This window comes from Mustela putorius, unplaced genomic scaffold (genome assembly GCF_011764305.1).
Source record: "Mustela putorius furo isolate JIRA1106 unplaced genomic scaffold, ASM1176430v1.1 tig00003987_pilon_pilon_pilon, whole genome shotgun sequence".
Taxonomy (NCBI): Eukaryota; Metazoa; Chordata; class Mammalia; order Carnivora; family Mustelidae; genus Mustela; species Mustela putorius.
In genome coordinates, this window is record NW_025422126.1 from 13,314,836 (window position 1) to 13,337,907 (window position 23,072).

The 23,072-nt window shown below is 36.7% G+C and overlaps 1 protein-coding gene across 2 annotated transcripts; it reads left to right on the top strand.

The window, feature by feature from the left end:
• Positions 1-258: 258 nt before the first annotated feature.
• Positions 259-23,072, top strand: PCF11 (PCF11 cleavage and polyadenylation factor subunit). Of its 2 annotated transcripts, none has more exons than XM_004763480.3 (16): positions 259-781; positions 4,484-4,609; positions 6,491-6,679; positions 7,008-7,202; positions 8,107-9,230; positions 9,621-9,801; positions 9,909-10,392; positions 10,935-12,499; positions 13,146-13,245; positions 16,581-16,700; positions 17,410-17,515; positions 19,150-19,333; positions 20,111-20,266; positions 20,514-20,606; positions 21,097-21,132; positions 21,967-23,072. In XM_004763480.3, the coding sequence occupies exons 1-16, from the start codon at positions 590-592 to the stop codon at positions 22,180-22,182; spliced, it is 5,067 nt and encodes a 1,688-aa protein (XP_004763537.2). In that variant the 5' UTR covers positions 259-589; the 3' UTR covers positions 22,183-23,072. The 2 variants fall into 2 exon arrangements, with proteins under 2 accessions (XP_004763537.2, XP_004763538.2); XM_004763481.3 differs by having other exon boundaries at positions 443-781; positions 9,909-9,999.

Consider the following 23,072-nt stretch of genomic DNA (forward strand, 5'->3'; position numbering starts at 1 on the left):
CCCCAAGCCTATTGGCTTCCCTGAATGGGTTGTTATGGTAACAAATGACCGAACAGTCTCTTATGAATCGGCCAATGAGAGGGGCCGTCTTTTTTACCGCACCTCTGAACAGGAGGTGTTGCGAAAGCCCGGGTAGGGCCTGTAGAAGAAGGCGGTACCAGGACGTCCTGCGGAAGGCCAGAAGGCGGGGCTTGTGACGTTGTTGGCTAAGCCAATCACGCCTGGCGTTTCCAACGGCCCCGCCCTTTTACCGCACATTTCCCCTCCCCTTGCTCATTTCGCACGACGCAGCGGTTGGGAACACAGACATTTTCGGAGCTGGAGCCGCCACTACCGCCGCCATTTTGTGTCTGTGGAGAAAGAAGCGTCTGTGGCGGCTGGAAGTGGACGGAGATCACCCTTGAGACGGCGGCGTTTCATACCCGAGGTTCCCCCTGTGTCGTCCCCCAACCCCCCTCCGCGGTCAGCATGTGGTGAAGCCGGAGCCGCGAGAGACCCGGGGAGAGGAAGAGGAGTCGGAAGGGAGGCGGGGTGTCGAGAGCGGCTTCAGCTTCAGCTGCGGCGGACCTCGGAGGGGGGCCGCGGCGCAATGTCAGAGCAGACGCCGGCCGAGGCCGGTACTGCGGGGGCCCGGGAGGACGCCTGTCGGGATTATCAATCATCACTCGAAGACCTGACCTTCAATAGCAAACCGCACATCAATATGCTGACCATTCTAGCCGAGGAGAACCTGCCCTTCGCCAAGGAGATCGTCTCTCTCATCGAGGCCCAAACCGCCAAGGTTTTTATACACCCCGCAGCCTCCTATTCTTCTAATACTCCCTGATTTTAGTGTCAGCCTCATCCCAGGTCTCGCTTCCATCCAAAGGGGGACAGTGTTCCTCCTCTCCAACCCTCCACCTCCAACTCAGGCTCGGTCTTTGGCCCAGGCTTCGAGCGTGGGCCTCTTTCGTGGGGGAGGGAGTGGGGAGGATAAAGGGTGGAGTCCCACTTCCGCTTACCAACTCCCTATTTAGGCCACCGCATTGTATATCCCGACACTCACGCTTTGAATAGAGCCCTTTGGGGAGGGGGAGACTTAAAAGGCAGTTTGTGGTGTGGGGAAGTAAGAGTTAAAACCATTTTAAACCCCCGGGAAGGTGGGGTGGTGGGTCTCCTATTCCCAGTGCTCCCCCCTGCCCCCCCCCCCGTACCCTTTTGGGTAATTGTGCTCTGTGGGTTGGAAGGAGGTGAAGGGGGACCTGGGAGCGAGCTGTTGGTGGGTGGGAATAGGGAATTGGCCCCGAGTGGAGCAGCCGCCTGTTAGGAGCCCAACATGGCGCCTGAAAAGCACATGATGCGAAAGGGAAGAGAGGAGAATCCATTCCCTGCCAGCCAGGCAGCTGCTCACACCCGTCAGCCCCGTTTTGGGGTGGGGGCGGCTAGATGTAAATTGTATTCTCCTATCGGAGGGTCTAATTTGCCCCAAAATACGGGAAATTGGGGGTGAGGGTGGGGTTTGGGTGGGGGGAGGAGATCTTATCCAACCTGTAGGTGGAGAACTGGCCCAGTGGGTAACACGTAACTTGTAGTTTTTTTTGAAAAGTTCAGTCCCTCCTCCTCTTCCTTTTCTCTTTTCCTCCCTTCCCTGATAGTGAAGACGTGCTTTTCTTCACCCCTTGACAGAAGTGGTCCTCTGCCACCCTTTATTTCCCTGTAGTCCTCCTCTTCTGTGGATTCATGTGGGAGCGATATGTCATTTAAGTTACTGTTAAACTTAGTTACCATAATGAGTTTTAATAGCTTCCCAGTATTACGTTCTAAGTTATTTTTCAAGCTTGTACTTACGGTTTAGTTTTTTCTAGTTGTTAGTGATTGAAATTAACAGGATGAGCCTCCTTTTAGCAGAGTGAACCCCTTTTAAAAGGCCACTTTAACAACAACCACCAATATATTGTTTAGAGGCGGTTTCTGTCTAGTGTACAACTGAGTGGTCTGACTCTAATAAATGGTTTTGAAATGTGTGACTGGTATTATAAAATTTGTGAATAAAACATATAAAATATGTACTTGTCTTTTTTATTTACCTTTGTAAGGTGTAGAATCTGTTTCCAAGAACTTATTTTTATCTACGTGGTTGTGTGTTTTAAACAAAAGTCTTTAAGTGACTTGGGTTCATTCTTTAGGTTCCATCCACTCTTTTGGGTAAATCTGTTCACAAGATACACGGTTTCAGGTGGTCCTTTCATTCCTTAATTTAAAGAGGACAAAAAGTAAAGGTTATTTGTTTTGTTTTTAAGGGCCCAACAAGTTTGTCATGCTCAGTCTGACAGCTAAAATACAAGTCTTCATTCACCTTTTCCTGTGAATGTCTGAAACAGCTATTGTTCTTTTTTTTAAAGTATGAGACTTAAAAAGGAAGCATTCCTCATACTCAACATCCTTTTTATTGATACCACAAACATGTTGGACGTGAAAACTTAGTTTCTGCCTTGTTGAAGGCTTAACTTGACATTGAATGCCTTTTTAAAAAGAAACTGCACTTTAAAAAAAATAACATTGATTAAAAAAATCTAATTACCTAGTATTTTCGGGATTACTAATATCCACAGAGCCTAATATTTAGCAGTTTAAGTTGTCACTCCACAGTTTCCTTGCTGGTTTTTAATGGATCCTGAAGACCTTCGAGAAGTGAAAACTAAATGCTGACTATAGTGACCACATTAAAATTTGTATTTGTGTATGGCTACACAGAGTGGTGAAAATAGATGGACTATTTGCTGATAAAAGCTGAATTTTTTTTTTTTTTTTTTTTTTTTGGGGGGGCACACGTTTCCTGGTTATTTTTGGAAAGCCAGGTTGAGGAAAAGATGTAAAAGTCACCGGGGAAGAAATCAGGGTTGGGATTGAGGGTGAGGGGAGGGATTTTCTGTCATTTGGTAGCAAACTGGCTTGGTTTTGTGTTTTTCTGGAGGCGAATGTTTGTGTCATTATTCTCTTAGCGTCTCAGCCTTACTAAACTTAAGGATTCACACCTAATTTAACTCTTCCCATGAGGCAGTAGTAGTGAAAAAATATTACATACAGGATTCACTTGTACAATAAAAAATTAGCCTACTGAACAGATTTTGGTTTTAAAGAGAGCCTGTCTTCGTAAGTACAACAATGACTAAAATGGTGTAAAACATAACATGGTAAGAAAAAGACACAGCAATAAAGCATTTGACATGTTGGTATTTACTAGTTTACCCACATGCAGTGGCCTTGTGAACCCTTTAATTAGAAAGGACCGTAAGAAATTTTTCATACAGAGCTATTCGAGGGTTTCCTTGGCCAACTTTGTAAAGGTGTTATCAGAAGCAAGAGCACTTCCACACACTTGTATGGGCAATTGGTTTTGTGAAATAATGGCATTGTGTACTGCAGAACTGTGAGCCTACCCTAGCTACAGGTAGCTATGGGTAAGTTTTGTTCAGGGTTAAGATTCCAATACACATGGGATGGATAAATGGGGATGACTTTTTTGTTTTTGTTTTTAAATCATGGGTGCTCCTATGGAGCTGGAGTTAACACTTAGTTTATATGGTGTGTCTTAATGCTCCTCAAGTCTGTGAACCTGCTGATGCTTTCTGGAAACTTGCTGTACATTCTAAAAGCCAGTGCTGGGTAGGCATTGCAGTTGAACTGGGGCAACATTTCTTTGCTTTGGAAAGGGCTACCTGTATCAGCATCACCACACTGGCTTTGCACAAATTTAGAAACTCTGGTTTGTGCATGTCAGAGGAAAAATATTTCGACGGAGAGTCCATGCTGTGAAGAAAATCTTCAGGACAAAACCTGGTTTCCAGAGTCAAGTTCGACCTGATTTACATGACTCAGCAGCTGCTCCATCCAGTTTTTCTTGTATCAGTAACAACTTGCACTTTCCTGCATGTTCATGTGCAAGAGTGTTTTTTGCCATTAACTTCATATGTGAAGTGTACTTAATTTCTTTGTTCATTGGATTATAGAGAAGTAATCCTAATGATTTTACAGGTAACAAAAGTATGATAGACTTTAACATATAAAATATGCCTATGGAAATTAGGGTTTCTGCCAGAAGTCTGGAAACTTCATTGAGTCTATGCACACTATAATAAGTTAATGTCACAAAAACTTACACTTGGTTACAGAAAATACCCCTGTTACCCTGTGGTCACTTAAAACACAGGTTTTGTTTTGTTTTTGTTTTACCATATGAACCTGACATTCCATTGAATGTTAAATGTATTAAAGGTTACAGTTTTTCTTGTAGTTCTGAGCTTATATGCTCAACTAAAGATCATTGTAAGAGATGAGAACTTGGTTGAACATTTAAGTTTCATAAAGGTTAACTCAAAAGTATTTAGGGTCAATGAAAATGGAATTCTGTATTGTAGGTTTGAAACCTCACTTTTAAAAGTAATTCTATGGTGTGGTGACAATTCGTTATACTAAACTTCTCAGTTTCTTTTTATCACTTCAGGCTCCTTCCTCAGAGAAGCTTCCTGTTATGTACCTTATGGATTCTATCGTGAAAAACGTTGGAAGAGAGTATCTCACTGCCTTTACTAAAAATCTAGTTGCAACATTTATTTGTGTGTTTGAAAAGGTATATATGCATTTAGAAACATTTGAATTTTTTTAGAAAATGTGTTCCTGATGAAATAAATACTGTCTTTGTGTTGGGTTTTCTTGGGTGGTGAAATGTTTAATTCTTTTGGATCTTTATCAAGTACCATTCTAAAGTTAGTGTTTTATGTAGGTTTTTAAAGCAGATTCTAGGAGTTTTACATTGTCCATTCAAGAATAGATGGATTTGCTTTTAGAATTTGTTTTGTTTTTAATTGTGTTTGTTCATTTGATTGAAGATCTGTTCCATCACTAGAACGTGGGCAAAAAGATCTGAAGCTGTCAAGAGTACTTCACATGTCATTGTTTAGGTTTCTGGTGTTAGGATGTTGACTATTCCTATCAGAAAAAGAAAAGCACAATTTTCCAGTGTGTCTCAACCTTTGATTGGTGCCTGAAACTTCTGTGATTTTTTTTTTCTTCCTAGAAATGTTTTCTCTTGTTTCTTTGTTCAAGTATGTTTTATGTGAATGTTCTAGGTATGTGGTGTGAATGGTGGGCTAGTTAATTGCTTCAGGTTATTTTGGAAATACTTTTAACTCCCACTTAGTGTTTAGAAGAAAGGCTTGTTAGTTTCTATACCTAGAGAAACTAGGCAGATTCCTTCCATAACATTGTATCTGATAGTTTTGTTAATAGAGTATTTTGTTGAGGAAGGCAAGGGATTTGCTGGAGTAATCAATTCTCTTCCTGGAAGGCTTTAATCTTTAACACTGAGCAAAAGGACATTTATAAGGAATTTAGTTTTAAATATGTTTCCTAACAAAAAATTGATAGTTCTTTTATTAGCTGCATCTGTTGTGTTTGGAGAACTCTTAGTTGTCAGACTTGGGGAACTGGGATTATTTTGAAAGAACTATTATGAGATTTTACTTGTTTGTAAGAACAGAAAATGTGTAGCCGCTACTTGGAGTAATTTTTTTTTTAAGTTCCTAGAAAAAATACTGTTAGTATATGCAGAAGAAATTTGGAAAGCTGTATTTCTAATTTTATTAAGAAGCTTGTTAATAGTGTATTATAGACCTTGGCTAAGGACTGCTTACCTGAAGCTGTAGTCTAAGGAGACCCCAACTTCTGGGGAACTAAACTAGCCTCTTGGTTTCATTTTCATTATGTTCAAATTTAGTTGGGTTTTTGGTAGAATACCGTTTATTGGATTTAATAGGGCCTTGATACTGCATTTGATGAAAATGACTTTATAGTAAATACAATTCTCTAAAGACTTGAATACGGTCAAGGCTTTAACCTAAAGTTAAAATTCTAACTCAGTTTTTCCAAGTACTAGGTTTCTATGATAGCTAGTTTTTGAATATCATTGTTGTTATTCCCATCACAAGCATGAGCAGATACAATTATATAAAACTGAAACTCATCAGTGGGTAGGATTTTCGTGGATTTCAATTTTTAAGGTGACTTCCATACCACAAATAACTTGGTCATAGATGCCAACCAAATTGTATTGCAGGAAATTGGTTAGTGAGTGAGTTTTGTTTTAATAAAGTTTAAGCCTATTTTCTAGTTGTTTTACACTTTTTTCAGAGTAAGAGTAACTTAAGGAATGCTGTGTCAGTCCCTAAAATTTGGAAACATTTTGTACTATTAAAATCATAAATTATTGCTTAGTTTGCTTTATACAGGCCAGGGGATAGCGACTAATTTTTCCAATTTTTTTTTTTGAGGGAGGAATTTCTTGATGTTTACAAACCAAATACACCTTTAGTAAGTTATTGTTATGTATATTTGTGAATGAGTAGAATGTTTGCTATATCGAGTAGAACAGAGATTTATGTAGCTTTAATATTTAATATTTAAAACATTCTATAGTAACTTAACAAGCCATAGAATTGTTCTGTTGTTCTAGGTGGATGAAAATACTAGAAAAAGTTTATTTAAATTACGTTCCACATGGGATGAAATATTCCCTTTGAAGAAACTTTATGCCCTGGATGTCAGAGTCAATTCGTTAGATCCTGCTTGGCCCATTAAACCTCTGCCCCCCAATGTGAATACATCTAGCATCCATGTGAATCCTAAATTTTTAAATAAATCGGTAAGTTCTCATATGAATTTTGATTTATCAAAAATTGCTCGCTAGAAAGAAATCTCAAGACTGCCCTGTGCTGAGTCAGTATAGTTAAAATGTTTTCCACTCAGGTTCACAGTGTATTTAAAAATACATTGTCCTTATTTAGGTATCACATAATATGCTTACTTTGGTTTTTAAGTTTTTGAAAAATTTTCTGTTTGCTTTTAAACATGATTGGCCATTTATGATTATGGATAGTATTTAAGAGATAAGCTGATAATTTTTTTTCCCCCTTAGCTGCTTTTTTAGCTGTGAAATACATATTTTTTTAACCCACTGTTTTTTCTTATAGCCTGAAGAGTCTTCAACACCTGGCACAGTGGTCAGTTCCCCTAGCATCTCCACTCCTCCAATTGTTCCTGATATACAAAAGAATCTTACCCAAGAACAACTAATAAGGCAGCAGTTACTGGCAAAACAAAAACAGTTGTTAGAACTTCAGCAGAAAAAGCTGGAGCTTGAGCTAGAGCAAGCTAAGGCACAACTGGTAAGTAGAAGATATTGGCATTTTAAATATTTTAAACCTGTCTTCTGGTAAAGAGAAGTAATTAGTATTTTGTGTTTGAATTGTATAAACAAATTATTTTTATTAGTAGTGTGTTCTTTTTCCCACTTTAATTTTGCAGATTATGGTATGTTAGACCAAATTTGTAATTCCTTACTGTAAAAGTCACTTGAATGTAAACTACACTATTTTATTCCAAATATTTTTTCTATTAGTTGCTATCTTTTAAGATAGCACCTTAGTTTTATTAACATAGGTGAATTTAATACCTGTCCCAAGATGGTAGGTGGGTTATTGTGAATGTTTTTACATAGTCTTTAATGTTTTTTGAGCTTAGGTTTCATGAGTAGAAATCTGGTTCTTAGAAGCCTACAAAAGAAAAGTCGTCACAAAAGTAAGGAGGGCAGGAAGATTACATATTCCCCTGCATGAATGACCTTTTACTAAGTCACTTTTACTTAACACTTGAATTTGAGAGGAAGTAGAGGAAGGCAAAATTTTCTAAGTTCATTATCATTGACATTAGGAGGAAATAAATTTTATGACCTAAAATTTAGCTGGAATGACTCTTTGACACTTGTGCTCTTGGGATACAGTGATTTATTTAGCAGTTTCTTAGTAGAAGTCTGGCTCAGAATCCTGAATAATTAGGAAAATATTATAAAAACCCCAAAGTAAAGGACTAGTAAGAAACAAGAAGCTCCAAAAGTACATGGACTTTCTCTTCTTTTCATTTTAATCGCTACTTGAACACAAGAAGTATATAGCATAAATGTATTATTGAATGGATTTATTGAATAAACATTACATTCTTTAGGTTTTGATTTCCTGACAAAAAAATCTTCATGTTTTATGTATTAACATGAACATTTATTTTGTATTTCAGGCAGTATCTCTTAGTGTTCAGCAGGAGACATCCAACTTAGGTCCTGGATCAGCACCATCCAAATTACATGTTCCACAAATTACCCCTATGGCAGTTAAACCTCCCCATCAGGTTCCTGTGCAACCTGAGAAAAGCCGTCCAGGTCCATCCTTACAAATTCAGGATTTGAAAGGAACTAATCGGGATCCCCGTCTTAATAGGATGAGTCAACATTCTTCGCATGGAAAGGATCAGAGTCACAGGAAAGAATTCCTAATGAACACATTGAGCCAGTCTGATATTAAGACAAGCAAAACTGTACCCTCTGAAAAACTAAATTCATCCAAGCAAGAGAAAAGTAAATCAGGTGAAAAAATAACCAAGAAAGAACTTGACCAATTAGATTCTAAATCTAAATCTAAATCTAAATCTAAATCACCATCACCTTTGAAAAACAAATTATCCCACACAAAAGACTTGAAAAATCAAGAATCTGAAAGTGCAAGGGTGTCTGATATGAGCAAGAGAGATCCGAGGTTAAAAAAACATCTTCAGGATAAGACTGATAGCAAAGATGATGATGTAAAAGAGAAGAGAAAAACTACAGAAAAAAAGGATAAAGATGAGCACATGAAATCATCTGAACACAGACTGGTTGGAAGTAGAAATAAAATCATCAATGGTATCGTACAAAAGCAGGATACAACAACAGAAGAATCAGAAAAACAAGGGATAAAACCAGGGAGATCAAGTACTAGAAAGCGATCAAGATCGAGATCACCCAAGTCTCGATCACCAATTATACATTCTCCGAAGAGAAGAGATAGGCGGTCACCCAAACGAAGGCAGAGGAGTATGTCTCCAACTTCGACACCCAAAGCTGGTAAGATTCGGCAATCAGGAATTAAGCAGTCACATATGGAAGAGTTTACGCTACCTTCTAGGGAAGAGCGAAATGCCAAGAGAAGTAATAAACAAGATATTCGAGATCCAAGGAGAATAAAAAAGACTGAAGAGGAACGACCACAAGAAGGTGCAAATCAACATTCTACAAAGTCGGGCACTGAACCAAAGGAGAATGTAGAAAATTGGCAAAGTTCCAAGTCTACCAAAAGATGGAAATCTGGTTGGGAAGAAAATAAAAGGTAGGATTTTAACATTTTTAATCAAGGAAAATGTACATTTTGAAATGTGTTAATTTAAAAATTGGGTGATACTTATTGGATGCTATAGTTAGTACTTATTTTTTCTATTTATTAATAAATAGAAACTCTCTGGATGAAATACCGTTATTATTCCTGTTTTACAGATAAGGAAACAAGTTTAAAAAGGTTAACTAGTCTACCTAAAGCTGCACATCTAGGACATGGAAAAATTAGAATTCATGTGTGATTTTCCTGACTTCAGATTTTGTGCTCTTAATCGTTTAACTTTTATAGTTAAATATATTTATTTTAACCAGATCTTTTGGAATATGGTTTTGAGAAATTTAAAAATTTTTTATGAACTGTAACATACTGCTTTTATGGTTCCAGCTTACAACAGGGTGATGAACATAGTAAATCTCCTCATCTAAGGCATAGGGAGAGCTGGTCAAGCACTAAAGGAATTTTGTCACCTCGGGCCCCAAAGCAGCAGCATCGATTAAGTGTAGATGCCAATCTTCAGATTCCTAAAGAGTTAACTCTTGCAAGCAAAAGAGAATTACTTCAAAAGGTAGTTACTATGATCACATGTAGTCATTATTCTCTTTTGTCTAAGTTTTTTTTTTAAGTACTTTTTATATTTAAAATATTTGATTTCCTTTTATCACCCCTACACAGACGAGTGAACGTTTAGCATCTGGTGAAATTACACAGGATGAGTTCCTTGTTGTTGTGCATCAAATTCGACAGCTATTTCAGTATCAAGAAGGTAAACATAGATGCAGTGTACGGGATAGTCCTACAGAAGAAAATAAAGGTGGATTAAAAAAGAAACCTCTCTTATCTGATGCTGAATTAACCTACTATGAACATAAAGCAAAACTGAAAAGGACACAGGTTCAGCATTCATTTCCAAGACTTGATCTCTTAGATCCTGATATTTTTGACTACCCTTTGACTGATGCCTTGTTGTCTGGAATAGAATGTGAGCCATCCAAAAGTAAACATGCAAGTAGGAATAGTGGAGCACAGTTTGACAGAAAAGAACAATTTAGTGAAAGAGCAAGACGTCTTTCTCCTATATCTGGGAGTCGTACTTATGCTGAGAATCTTTCACCCCATGAGGGCCGGAGAAGACATGACGAGCAAGTCTCTGCTAAAGGTAGAAAAAGTTAAATCAGATTATGCCTATTGAATCACACAGCAGTGAAGGGAAAATGAACAAGCTAAGTGGGGATGGATTTTTGTGACTGTTCAGACTACCTTTTGTTTGTTTTGTTTTTTTCCCCTCAAAGGGAAGGGAAGGGAGCTAATATTTACTAGGCCACCCTGTGTGTTAGGTATTTTCTTAGGTTCCTTATATATGTAATCTGATTTAATCTTTACAACTCAGTTAAATATGTATTATCCCATTTTACAGATAGGGATCAAGACCAGAGAGGTTAAATAACTTGCTCTCAAAGTCAAATAATTAGATGACAGAATGGGGATTTTTTTTTTTTTTTTTTAACCCAGGTGTGTCTGACTCCAGCGGGCATTCTTTTACCTGCTGCTTGATTATGCTGTCTTTTCCTTCCCCCATAATAAAGTGAGATAGTTTTGGATAGTTCTGGCTAACCGTTTACATGAAAGTAGAAGATTGGAGATACTTTGATTAAAAATTCAGATTCCAGGAAAAGTAACTTTTTTTTTCCTTTTTAAAAGGTGTACGAGAAGAGCAGAGATCACCATTCAATGATCGTTTTCCACTTAAGCGACCTAGATATGAAGATTCAGATAAACCATTTGTAGATAGCCCAGCATCAAGATTTGCCGGCCTTGATACAAATCAGCGACTTACAGCTTTAGCTGAAGATAGACCATTATTTGATGGACCTGGTAGGCCATCAGTAACAAGAGATGGCCCAACCAAGATGATTTTTGATGGACCTAATAAATTAAGCCCTAGAATTGATGGACCTCCTACACCAGGTTCTCTTCGGTTTGATGGGTCACCAGGACAAATGGGGGGAGGTGGCCCTTTGAGATTTGAAGGACCACAAGGTCAGCTAGGAGGTGGGTGTCCTTTGAGATTTGAAGGTCCTCCAGGACCAGTAGGGACACCTTTGCGGTTTGAGGGGCCGATTGGTCAAGCAGGAGGAGGTGGTTTTCGGTTTGAAGGTTCTCCTGGTCTGAGGTTTGAGGGATCTGCAGGTGGTTTGCGATTTGAAGGACCAGGGGGCCAGCCCGTGGGTGGTCTCAGGTTTGAGGGACATCGGGGTCAACCTGTGGGTGGTCTAAGGTTTGAGGGACCGCATGGTCAGCCTGTGGGTGGACTTAGATTTGATAATCCCCGAGGTCAGCCTGTTGGTGGACTTAGATTTGAAGGTGGTCATGGTCCATCAGGGGGTGCAATGAGGTTTGATGGACCTCATGGTCAGCCAGCAGGTGGGATCAGATTTGAAGGCCCTTTGCTACAGCAGGGAGTTGGAATGAGGTTTGAGGGCCCCCATGGTCAGTCAGTAGCCGGTTTGAGGTTTGAAGGACAACATAATCAGCTCGGTGGGAACCTTAGGTTTGAGGGTCCACATGGTCAACCAGGGGTTGGGATCAGGTTTGAAGGACCGTTAGTCCAACAGGGAGGTGGAATGAGGTTTGAAGGTCCTTCTGTGCCAGGAGGTGGCCTGAGAATTGAAGGACCTCTGGGTCAAGGTGGTCCAAGATTTGAAGGTTGTCATGCTTTAAGGTTTGATGGGCAACCAGGTCAGCCATCTCTTTTGCCCAGATATGATGGATTACATGGGCAGCCAGGTCCTAGATTTGAAAGAACTGGTCAGCCAGGCCCACAGAGATTTGATGGACCACCTGGACAGCAAGTTCAACCAAGATTTGATGGTGTACCTCAAAGATTTGATGGTCCACAACACCAGCAAGCATCAAGGTTCGATATTCCTCTTGGTCTTCAAAGCTCACGATTTGACAATCATCCTTCACAGAGGCTTGAATCAGTATCTTTCAGTCAGACTGGTCCATATAATGATCCACCTGGCAATGCTTTTAATGCCCCATCCCAAGGACTACAGTTTCAAAGACATGAACAAATGTTTGATTCACCTCAAGGACCAAATTTTAATGGACCACATGGCCCTGGAAACCAGAGCTTCTCCAATCCCCTTAACAGAGCTTCTGGACACTATTTTGATGAGAAGAATATACAGAGTTCCCAATTTGGAAACTTTGGCAATTTACCTGCTCCAATAACAGTGGGGAATATTCAGGCATCTCAACAGGTAAGTCGGCTGCAGTTATTTTAAAATGATGTTATATGCAGATATGAACTGTTTTTAATATTTTGGGATATTTGTTTACATAGCAGCAACATATAAAAGTCCTACTTCACTCTGGACAACAAATACAGTATTTGTATGTCTGTACAGTAGTTGTCTTTTACAGTCTACTTTGTGATGAATTTATAGATTGATAATTCAAGCAGGGTTTGATATCTCTGGGATGGAGTCAGTTCAGGAGTTCTGGCCTCAGCTTTGCTGTTAACTAGTTGTTATGATTGTGTATAGGTCACATCTCTTGATTATCATTTCTGTTTGTAAAATAAGGGAAAACAAAAGGGAAAGCACTAGTAAAGTGGTTCCTGTAAGGTCACACAGGTTACTGGCTACCTTATATTTGCATAGTATCTTAAACTTTTCTAGGAAGCTTCACATTCTCCATTCCTTATAATGCTGTGAAACAGGTAAGGGAAGGTATTTTCCTTTTTTGTAGAAAGTTTAGAAATGAAGTGACCCAGTCAAGTTACACTTGTAAACGTTTATTGTAGAAAACAGGCCTTATTATATTTTCAGTATATATGTTTAAATTGTTAAAAGTTTTAATTAAAACATAGAATGGATGTTCTTAAAACCAAGGTTTTTCTTAAAGGTTCTTACTGGTGTTGCGCAGCCAGTAGCATTTGGGCAAGGACAACAGTTTTTGCCTGTTCATCCACAAAATCCTGGAGCATTTGTTCAGAATCCTTCAGGTATGTACTTTCTGAACTTTGTGTTTTTTCAAACATATATTGTTTTGTTGAGTAGCTACTTTATCGATTTTAGGAAATGATGATTTTGAGAGGGCATATGCAGTTTAAAGAAATTTAATCTGGCTGGAAGTTTTTTGTTCTCTTTCTGAGTTTACATTGTTGATGTTTATTCACACTGATCCTGTTTAAAGCTAGAGGTGGTTAGCCAGGATTTTGTAGACCATAAAAGAGAGAGAATGGAAGTTTAGGGGATGGGGTAGGAGGGTGACATTTTTGTTGAGGTAAAATGACATAAATCATAAACCTCAGAAATCTCACTTATTTGATATTTTGAGTTTTTGTTCTGTGCCTATGTGTATGTGATAATCCAGTAAACATTAAGTGAGTACTGGGAACATTGCCTTACAAAGTGGATTCTTTCATGTCTTTATGGGCTCTCAAATAGTAATTGTACATGCTGTGTTAAAAAAAAAAGAAATGGGGCACCTGTCTGGCTCAGTTGGTAGAGCATGTGACTCTTGATCTTGAGGTTGTAAGTTCAAGCTCCATATTGGGCCTAGGGAAAAAAGTGTGGCTCCCTAGTCAGGTCCCCTAATAAGCTCTTTTATGGGGTGAGGCATAACAGTATTGCTGTGGTTATAATAACAGTATTGGATATGAGAGCTTTTAAAAGTGAATTTTAGTTTTAGTATAACAGGAAGTATATAAATAATGGTGATTTATAAAACAACTACAAAGTTTTAGTGTACTGAGAACTACCCAACCAAATTATAGTGGTACTTGCTTTATTTCTGAATCATTAAAACAGACATTTTCGGAAACATGCTCTAGTGTGGCACTGTTTAGTTTAAGAAATTTTCCAGAACTTTTAAGTTTTAAAAGTTTTCCAGAACTTTTAATTAAAGTAACTAGGGAAGTCCTAGCCAAGCTTTAGTTTATGCTTTAGTTTAGTTTTTTTTTTTTTTAAAGATTTTTATTTATTTGACAGAGATCACAAGTAGGCAGAGAGGCAGGCAGAGAGAGGAATCAGGCTCCCTGCTGAGCAGAGTGCCCGATGTGGGGCTCGATCCCAGGACCCTGAGATCATGACCTGAGTGGAAGGCAGAGGCTTAACCCACTGAGCCATCCAGCGCCCCATATGCTTTTGTTCTTAAACTGTGGCATCACAAGAGTTCATTCAGTTAATTTGAAAGCTTTTTCAAAAAAACTTCTGGATTGACAATTAGGATTAATTAATTTTCTTATGCTGTTTGTTGTCATTATAATGAAAAGGGAATTAAGGAATTGGGATCTAAAATCAGAAGACCAGGATGTTAGAAGCTATACTACTTTATAGGTGGGCAGGGTATAAGCAAATATCTTCTCTGTGATTCATTTGCTTCCTCTGTAGACAGAAGACAACAAAGTCAGTATTTGCCTGTGATTTTTTTTTTTTAAGAGAATCAAATAAGGTAGTATATGGAAAAGTACTTTATAACTTCTACTATATTAATATATTTTCCTTTAGAACTTTTTTTTTTTTTTTAAAGATTCCGTCTATATTTATTTGACAGCAATCACAAGTAGGCAGAGAGGCAGTCAGAGAAAGAGGAGGAAGCAGGCTCCCTGTTGAACAGAGAACCTGAAGCAGGGCTCCATCCTAGGACCCTGGGATCATGACCTGAGCCAAAGGCAGAGGCTTTAACTCAACTGAGCCACCCAGCAGGCGCCCCTCAGTTTTTCATTTTGAATAGAGGATTTGTTGTGTTGGGGTTGGTGGCACGAGATAGTGTGCAAAAAACTGCGATTTTTTTTTCCCCTTTTCGTAGGAGAATAAAACAAATTTTCTTTCTGTGTTTATAACTGGTGTGCATGTGTATACATACAGGGCATAGCCATGTCACAGAAAATAGGTGATTTTTCTTTTAGGTTGGAGGTATTGAGTGAGATGTTAGCTATGCCTTCCTACTTCAAATTGTTTTTAAAGAGATGGGAGGGCTACCTGGGTGGGTCAGTGGGTTAATAAGCCTCTGCCTTTGGCCTCTGCCTTCGGCTCAGGTCATGATCTCAGGGTCCTGGGATCGAGCCCCGAATTGGATTCTCTGCTCAGCAGGGAGTCTGCTTCCCCGCCCCCTCTGTCTGCCTCTCTGCCTACTTGTGATGTCTGTCAAATAAATAAAATCTTTAAAAAAAATTTATTAAAAGAAAAAAAGATATGAAAAGTATTCATTGTTCTATATTCAGCTTAAGATTTCTTTAAAATGAAAGTAAAAACACCCCTTTCTTAGTAGTAAATATACTTATATGCTCATATATTCATTTATTTTTTTTTTTAAGATTTATTCATTTGAGAGAGAGTAGGGGGAAAGGGCAGAGGAAAATAATCTAAAGGAGACTCCCCGCTGAGCCCCAACCCTGAGATCATAACCCGATCTGAAATCAAGAGTTGGAAGCCCAACTGACCAAGCCATCAAGCACCCCATGTTCATTAATTCATTTAAACATATTGATCATTTGCTATATGCCAGACATGATTATAGCAGGATTTATTGACTTTTTTTTTTTTTTTAAGATTTTATTTATTTATTTGAGGGAGTGAGCAAGTGGGGCATAGGGACCAGCAGGCTCCCCACCACTGAGCTTGGAGCCCAACATGGGGCTTGATCAGCAGTAGCCTGAGCTTCTTTGCAAGTGCAATGCTTAAGCCAAGGTCAGAGGGGCAGGTACCCACCCTGTGGGTCACGTGGCTTATCTTGCATTAGTTACCTTGGGTAGTCATGGGAGGAGGATGGAGGCAGGAATCCTTTCACTTAGGCTTTGAGTATTTTTTTTTTTTTTTCCCCCCGTCTTGGAAATCCTGTGCTGTGAGATACCAGTCTATTCATCTATACAAAACTGTCTTTCCCAATATGGTTAGAAGATGAGAGATAGAAAGTGAGAAAGGTGGAAGTTGGAGCTAAAGGTGGTGCTGCTTTAAGTAGAAGGGAGAATGAGGCTTTCTGTTCTGTGTATTCTGTTCTTCTTTGGCATGGATTTGGGTTTAATTAGGCAAATGTAGGTAATAACTTTTTAAAAAAATAACACATATAAAGCATTTCTATTATAAACACTTAAAGTACCAGTGTTTTCAGTGTTAGGTTTTAGTATTTATCCTAGAATATATTTTTAAGAGATGATGACCTGCTAACCTAAATGGAAAGTTCATTTGATGATCTTCTGAGATATAATTACACTCATTCTTAACAAGATTTTGTCAAATTTGTTGGTGATAAGGCATCTTGAAGAAAACTTTAAAAAATGCTTAGTATAATACGCATTTTTAAGTTCTTTCAATTAAGAGTGTTATTTTTTTAAAGGCGGTCTTCCTAAGGCATATCCTGATAATCATCTCAGTCAGGTGGATGTAAATGAATTATTTTCAAAACTGCTAAAAACAGGAATTCTCAAATTGTCTCAGCCTGATTCAGCTACAACACGTAAGTATGGTTCTATACTTCATCTATACCGAATTTCAGTTAGTTACAAAGATGTATGTATAGTATAATTTTATAAGTTATGATAAAAGTTCTTACAATAATTGACTTTTTTTCTGGAAATCAATCTCATTATAAGATTAATAATGAGATTCTTCAAAAATTTTTTAAGATGGCACTAATACCTTCATAGTGCATTGTTTCAATTAACATTCCTGCAAATATCATGCAGATTATTCACTGTTCTTTATTCATTTAGTTTTTAAAAATAATTTGAATATTGATGAAATAAAATTTCATGAAAATTGACTTCTAAGTAATCAGGCCTAATTTCATTTATCAAAATAAAGAATTATATTTGTTTCCTTGGCCAGTAAATACAATGAATAGATAAGATGGGATTCTCTAGGTTTATAACACAGTAGTGTTGCCCTATGATAAGAATGCTAAGATATGTGGAATCTGAACAAAACAAGTGAACAAGCAAAACAACAATGGTAAATTTATAGACATAAAGAACAGATTGGTGGATACCAGAAGGGAAGGAGATAGGGGATAGTGAAATGTGTGCTAGATGGTAACTTGACTTTTCAGGTGGTCATTTTGTAATGAATAAAGATTTTGAATTATTTAAAAAAAAAAAAAAAGAAGAGAAGAATGCTTAGAGAATGGTATTGAGAAATTTGTTCTGTTTTCTTTTTTTCAATTGAAGAAGTAAATGAAGTTGCTGCTCAGCCTCCCCCTGAAGAGGAGGAAGATCAAAATGAAGATCAAAATGTTCCAGATCTTACCAATTTTACAATTGAAGAATTGAAACAGTATGTAATCTAATTTTCTTTCTAATTTTTTAAGATAAAAAGGACATTGACTTTAAACATTGGATCTTATTATTAGTGCTATTCATTTTACCCCTCTTACTGTTTATAAAATTTAGGAAGCATGTTTTTCTTATTTTTAAATTAGTGAAATAGATGTAAAATAAACTTCAGGAAGTTTTTAAGTTTTTAAATTATTTTAAAATATGTCTGCTGCACAAGTAATTTAGGCCAAAAGGCCATCTCTGAATTACTATTTTTTACTATCTGTGTTTGGTATAGTGAATATGGGGAGTTAAAATATTACCTGTTGATACTCTCGTCTTTGTTTTATATCTTCATTTCTCTTAATCATTTTTTTCTGTATTTGATATTCTTATGCCTTTGAAGATATGAAAATGAGATTTTTATAGTCTGTTATTTAAGAAATTTTTTAAAAATCTATTTTCATTTTGTAAGTAATGCATGTTTATTGTAGAACATTAGAAAATTCTGAGTCCATAGAATATGCAACTCTTTATCTCTGGGACATGAGTTCAAGCCCCACTTTGGCATGGAGCCTACTTGAAAAACAAAAAAAGGATATTAGAAAATTCAAATAAATAAAATCAAGACAATTAAATTAACCTACATTTCTCACATATCACCACTCATTTAACATTTGGTGCATATTTTTTCCTAATAGTCTATTGCTTGTATCACTTATATAAAAAACCTTAAAGGTGCTTTATGGGCTCATTATATCCTTATGGGTACTTATAAAAATATAGGCACCTAATGGTTATACCTTTTATAATAAGTTTTTTTCAAAGTAATTAACATAATTAAAGTTTTATAATGAAAGGCTTATAATAAAGGCTTATCGTAAAAGATGGCATCCTTTTCTTCTAGTACTAATACCTAGAATCATTTTTTAACTATTTTTAATTCTTAGTTATGGTTCCTTTCATTTATTTCTCTATTTCTTAAAAGATTGCCTGTATTTCTGATTTGTCACATTTCTTGATTTATTACATTTAGGCAATCTCTTCACTTGAAAATGAAGATTGAGCTAGCTCTTTTACTGTCCTACCAACTCTTCCCATATAGTTATAAAACCATTTTTTATTAAATCATTATTTAGTATTAACAGTTAATAACTGCCATATTTGTTCAGTTAGTTGGTTTATATGCCTATTTCTTTCCAGATAGGGAGCCCAGAATTTTAAGAATTGATGCTAACCTCAATTACCCATTAGTCTAATTTTTCATTTTAGTAATCTATACTATTACTATTTCTTCTGTACCACTTTCACCTTTCTTTAGATGAGGGGTAGGGCAGTTTGCAGATGATCAGTCCATTTTTAGTTGGAAAGAAAACTGCACCAGGCCTATCAATAAGAGGATAGACCATGGCCCATATTCTAAAATTCACCAAAGTTATTTTAAAGAGGGTTATTGACACACTGTTAGAGAATAATACTGATTTTTGGGTATTGTTTCAGCAGGCTTTTGGCTGAAACATCATTCTGTTACGTAATAATGGCTTCACCATTTTTAAAATATGGAAAACTGAAATATTTTTAAGTGCCTTTTTTTGAAAAGCCATTTAGCCCTGACAGCAAAACTAAAGATGATTTCTGTATTTTTAAAAATAGACGTTATGATAGTGTTATAAATCGACTGTACACTGGTATTCAGTGTTACTCCTGTGGAATGAGGTTTACAACATCACAGACAGACGTATATGCAGATCACTTGGACTGGCATTATCGGCAAAATAGAACGGAAAAAGATGTTAGCAGAAAAGTCACTCATAGGCGTTGGTACTACAGTTTAACCGTAAGTAATCAATATATCCTCCAATCCATGTTTTAACCTTTAAATCATACCGTTAAGTGTATTTGTTTAAAAATTGCTGGAATTTAAGAGGCAGGGTGGGGGTTTGTAGTGGTAGGGAAGGGAAAAACAAAACAAGATGGGATTGGGAGGAAGACAAACCATGAGAGACTCTTAATCTCACAAAACAAACTGAGGGTTGCTGAAGGGTGGAGGGGTAGAGGTAGGGTGGTTGGGTTATGGACTTTGGGGAGGGTATGTGCTATGGTGAGGCTGTGAAATGTGTAAGTCTGATGATTCACAGACTTGTACCCCTGGGGCAAATATATGTTAATAAAAATAATTTTTAATAATTAAATTGCTAGGAGTTATGAGTTTTCTGAATAGAATTTGACCCCTAGAATATAAAAAGTATTTTTAAATAATATGAAGAGTATGTGTTTGGTTTTTGTTGAGATAAGAGTAGGACATGTTTCTTACAATTCTAAAATTCTAATTTTTCTGTGACTTTCTTTGGTAAAAATTGCATGGTAAATTTATCTTGTTAAAATCAGTACTTGTAATTCTAGAGGTAATGGAAAATGAACATTAGAATCTTAATTGTTCAGTAGTTGCTTTATGTTGGCTGTTAGTTATGGGGGTTCACAGAGAAGGTAGAATTTTAAAAAAAGGAAGTGTTTTGTAGACAGTTGTATCATTTTTCAATGCATTATATTGAAGATAAGCAGTAAAAGTTTAGAAACAAATGAAAATACTCATTTTAAATCAACTCCTTTTAAGGACTGGATAGAATTCGAGGAAATAGCTGATTTAGAAGAACGTGCAAAGAGCCAGTTTTTTGAAAAGGTGCATGAAGAAGTAGTGCTCAAAACTCAGGAGGCTGCTAAAGAAAAGGAGTTCCAAAGTGTACCTGCTGGACCAGCTGGAGCAGTTGAGGTAAGAGTATTAAATTTTCTACCTCTGGTAATGCCCCAGCTTCCTTATCAGTGATCAGCGACAGTGAAATGTTAACTCTTTTTGCATGGAAGAATGCAGGATCCTTAAAACTTATTTTGTATCTCTACTATATATTGAACTGCAGATAACTCTTTAATTCCTTCTTCTACTTAATAAAGTGTTTATATATTTTTGCCTCATGTGATTGAATGTGTTCTGTAAATTTCATTTTATGATTCTGTTTTAGAGTTGTGAAATCTGTCAAGAACAATTTGAACAATACTGGGATGAAGAAGAGGAGGAATGGCATTTAAAGAATGCTATTCGAGTAGATGGAAAGGTAATTTCCAGTTCTTTGTAACTGTTAAGATTATTTTTTAGGGGGGAACTTGCCACTTTGAATGAAAAGTGTTTGTTTTTTTATTTTTATAAGAAAGTTGTTTGTCTTTAGTTACAGTGTTTGAGTTGGAACATATCTTGCCATCTTATTTTATATAAGAGGTCGCGTAACTAGGTAATGATAAACCCAGATGGGGTCTACTACATCTAGTCATTCTTCTTTCTGCCTAACCACACTACTTTAATTTTGAGTTTGTATTTCATTATAAAGAACTGTTACTGTCTTCAGAGTGTATCATGTTATCTGTTTAAGCGTATAAAGCAAGTTAAAGGAGAAATTGGGATGGAATTTTTTTTAACCCACATTTTTAACAGTTGGTTTTGTTACCTTTTCAAAGATAGCTATTTTCTGGTGTAAATTAATCATATCAGAATAGTCCCTTAGAAATGAATATACATGTGAATACCTACTTTTTCTCTTCTTGCTTCAGATTTATCATCCATCATGTTATGAAGATTATCAAAATGTAAGTTCTTTTTGGTTACGGTTTGTTTTCATTTACATGAGTAAATTTTGTTATTTTTTGCATCAGAGCAATATTTTTATTTTAACCTTATTGATGTATTGAGCTGCGTTGATGTATCATTTAGGTTGTTCAAATATTCATGCTAGATTGATAGGATCTGATTTAAATTTTTGAAACTTCTGTATTCCGTTCTAGAGCAGTAGGCCTAGTGAAGTGTTGGAGAAACTGAAGATAAGGATCATGATGGGAACAGGTTTCTAGAGTTAATGGGTAGCACTTAACTGCCCCCCCCCTTTTAGCCATGTAACATAGGAATAATTTTTAAATGATCACAAGTGAAATCTGAAATATCTGTTGACCTTAGATGTTCACACTTTCATGTTTGAGAGTAACCCCATTTCTTTAAGCCAAACCGTTCGGGAGGCAGTTTGGAAGATTTATTTAGATCATTAAAAGAGTAGAACTTTCTAGGACATTTTGATGGTTTGTGAGGTCAGAGTATTTGAAATTAGGATAGTCATAAAAATTCCAGAATATATGTAGGAGTTACCATGTTTGTGGGGTTAACTATAGAGGTATGTCTGATCAACTTCTTTTTGCCTTAAATTGGTTACTGCTTTTCTTGGCATAGATCATTGCTGAGCACGTATTAAATGCTCAGTATGTATACCTTTTATTTGGCTGCTTTCATGGCGTGTCTTATGGGGGAGGAGGTATTTCAATTGGATTTGATATATGTATGTTTCTTTGCCCATACAAGGGTCTTAAAAAACTAGTCATTTAATGTGGTATTTTGAACTTTAATCAGAACTTACAGAGCTTTTCATTTTGTAGACATCTTCATTTGATTGTACACCGTCTCCCAGCAAGACACCAGTTGAAAACCCTTTGAACATTATGTTGAACATTGTCAAAAACGAATTGCAGGAACCCTGTGAAAGTCCCAAAGTTAAGGAAGAACGAATTGATACCCCACCAGCTTGTACAGAGGAAAGCATAGCAGCACCCACTGAAATTAAAACAGAAAATGATACAGTCGAGTCAGTTTAAATAAAATGAGAAAGGTATGTTTTTCTTTTTAAAAAAAGCTGCTGTTGGATATAGAAGGTGAAGAATTTTTTATGTATATATAGACATATATCTATATAAATTGTCTAGCTGAGGCAGGGCCTTCAGCTATCATTTGGTTAATAAATACATTTTAGTATTTGCATTTCCTACTGCCTGCACAGTTTCAGGTGCTTCTTGTGTGAAAGTTCTGTAGATGTGTGCAAATTTAACAAAATGAAATTGTATGTGTAAAAATGTACGATTTTCACTTGTGAAACTGTAAATTATAAATAAAAAATATTTTTGCTATCCATGGAGTGTAATATTTATGCACACCATCAAATAAAGACAGTGTTTCTGTACTTTTTATTGGGTGAAAATGGAATTAAACAGCAACCTCAACGTAAGATTTTTTTTCTAGTAGCTTCCCATGATTAAAGAAGCAAATTCTGGTTAGTTTTATCCTTCAAAAGAGGGGTCTGAGAGAGCACTGCAGGACTTTTCTCAAATAGAAAAGCCAGATTTGAAAATTTTTAAAAACGAAATAAGACTTTGCATATATATCTCTCTAGCTGTAGAGAACCATCTAGATGTCCATTTTTGAAAAGTATCTAATGAAGCAACTTTTATTGAAATTGGACACTGATGCCATCAAACGATTAACAAATATATTTAAGTACTGAAGGTGATTTTTTTTTTAAATGACATTTTCAAGTATGTCAAACAATTTAATGCAGATGAACATATTTCTATTTTAATTTACAGGGGAATCTGTAAGAATGTTCATTTGAAACGTGGTTAACCTTTTTCCTTTGTTGGTTTTGACTGAATTAGATGGATACCATGAGATGTTAATATTCATACATGTAATAAATAGAATGATGAAGAAA

Coding starts and splice junctions, on each gene's coding strand:
- PCF11 (XM_004763480.3), top strand. CDS start 590: ATGTCAGAGCAGACGCCGGCCGAGGCCGGTACTGCGGGGGCCCGGGAG. Junction 9,802..9,908: donor AAAGAGAATTACTTCAAAAG/GTAGTTACTATG, acceptor ACCCCTACACAG/ACGAGTGAACGTTTAGCATC. Junction 16,701..17,409: donor GCCTGATTCAGCTACAACAC/GTAAGTATGGTT, acceptor TTTCAATTGAAG/AAGTAAATGAAGTTGCTGCT.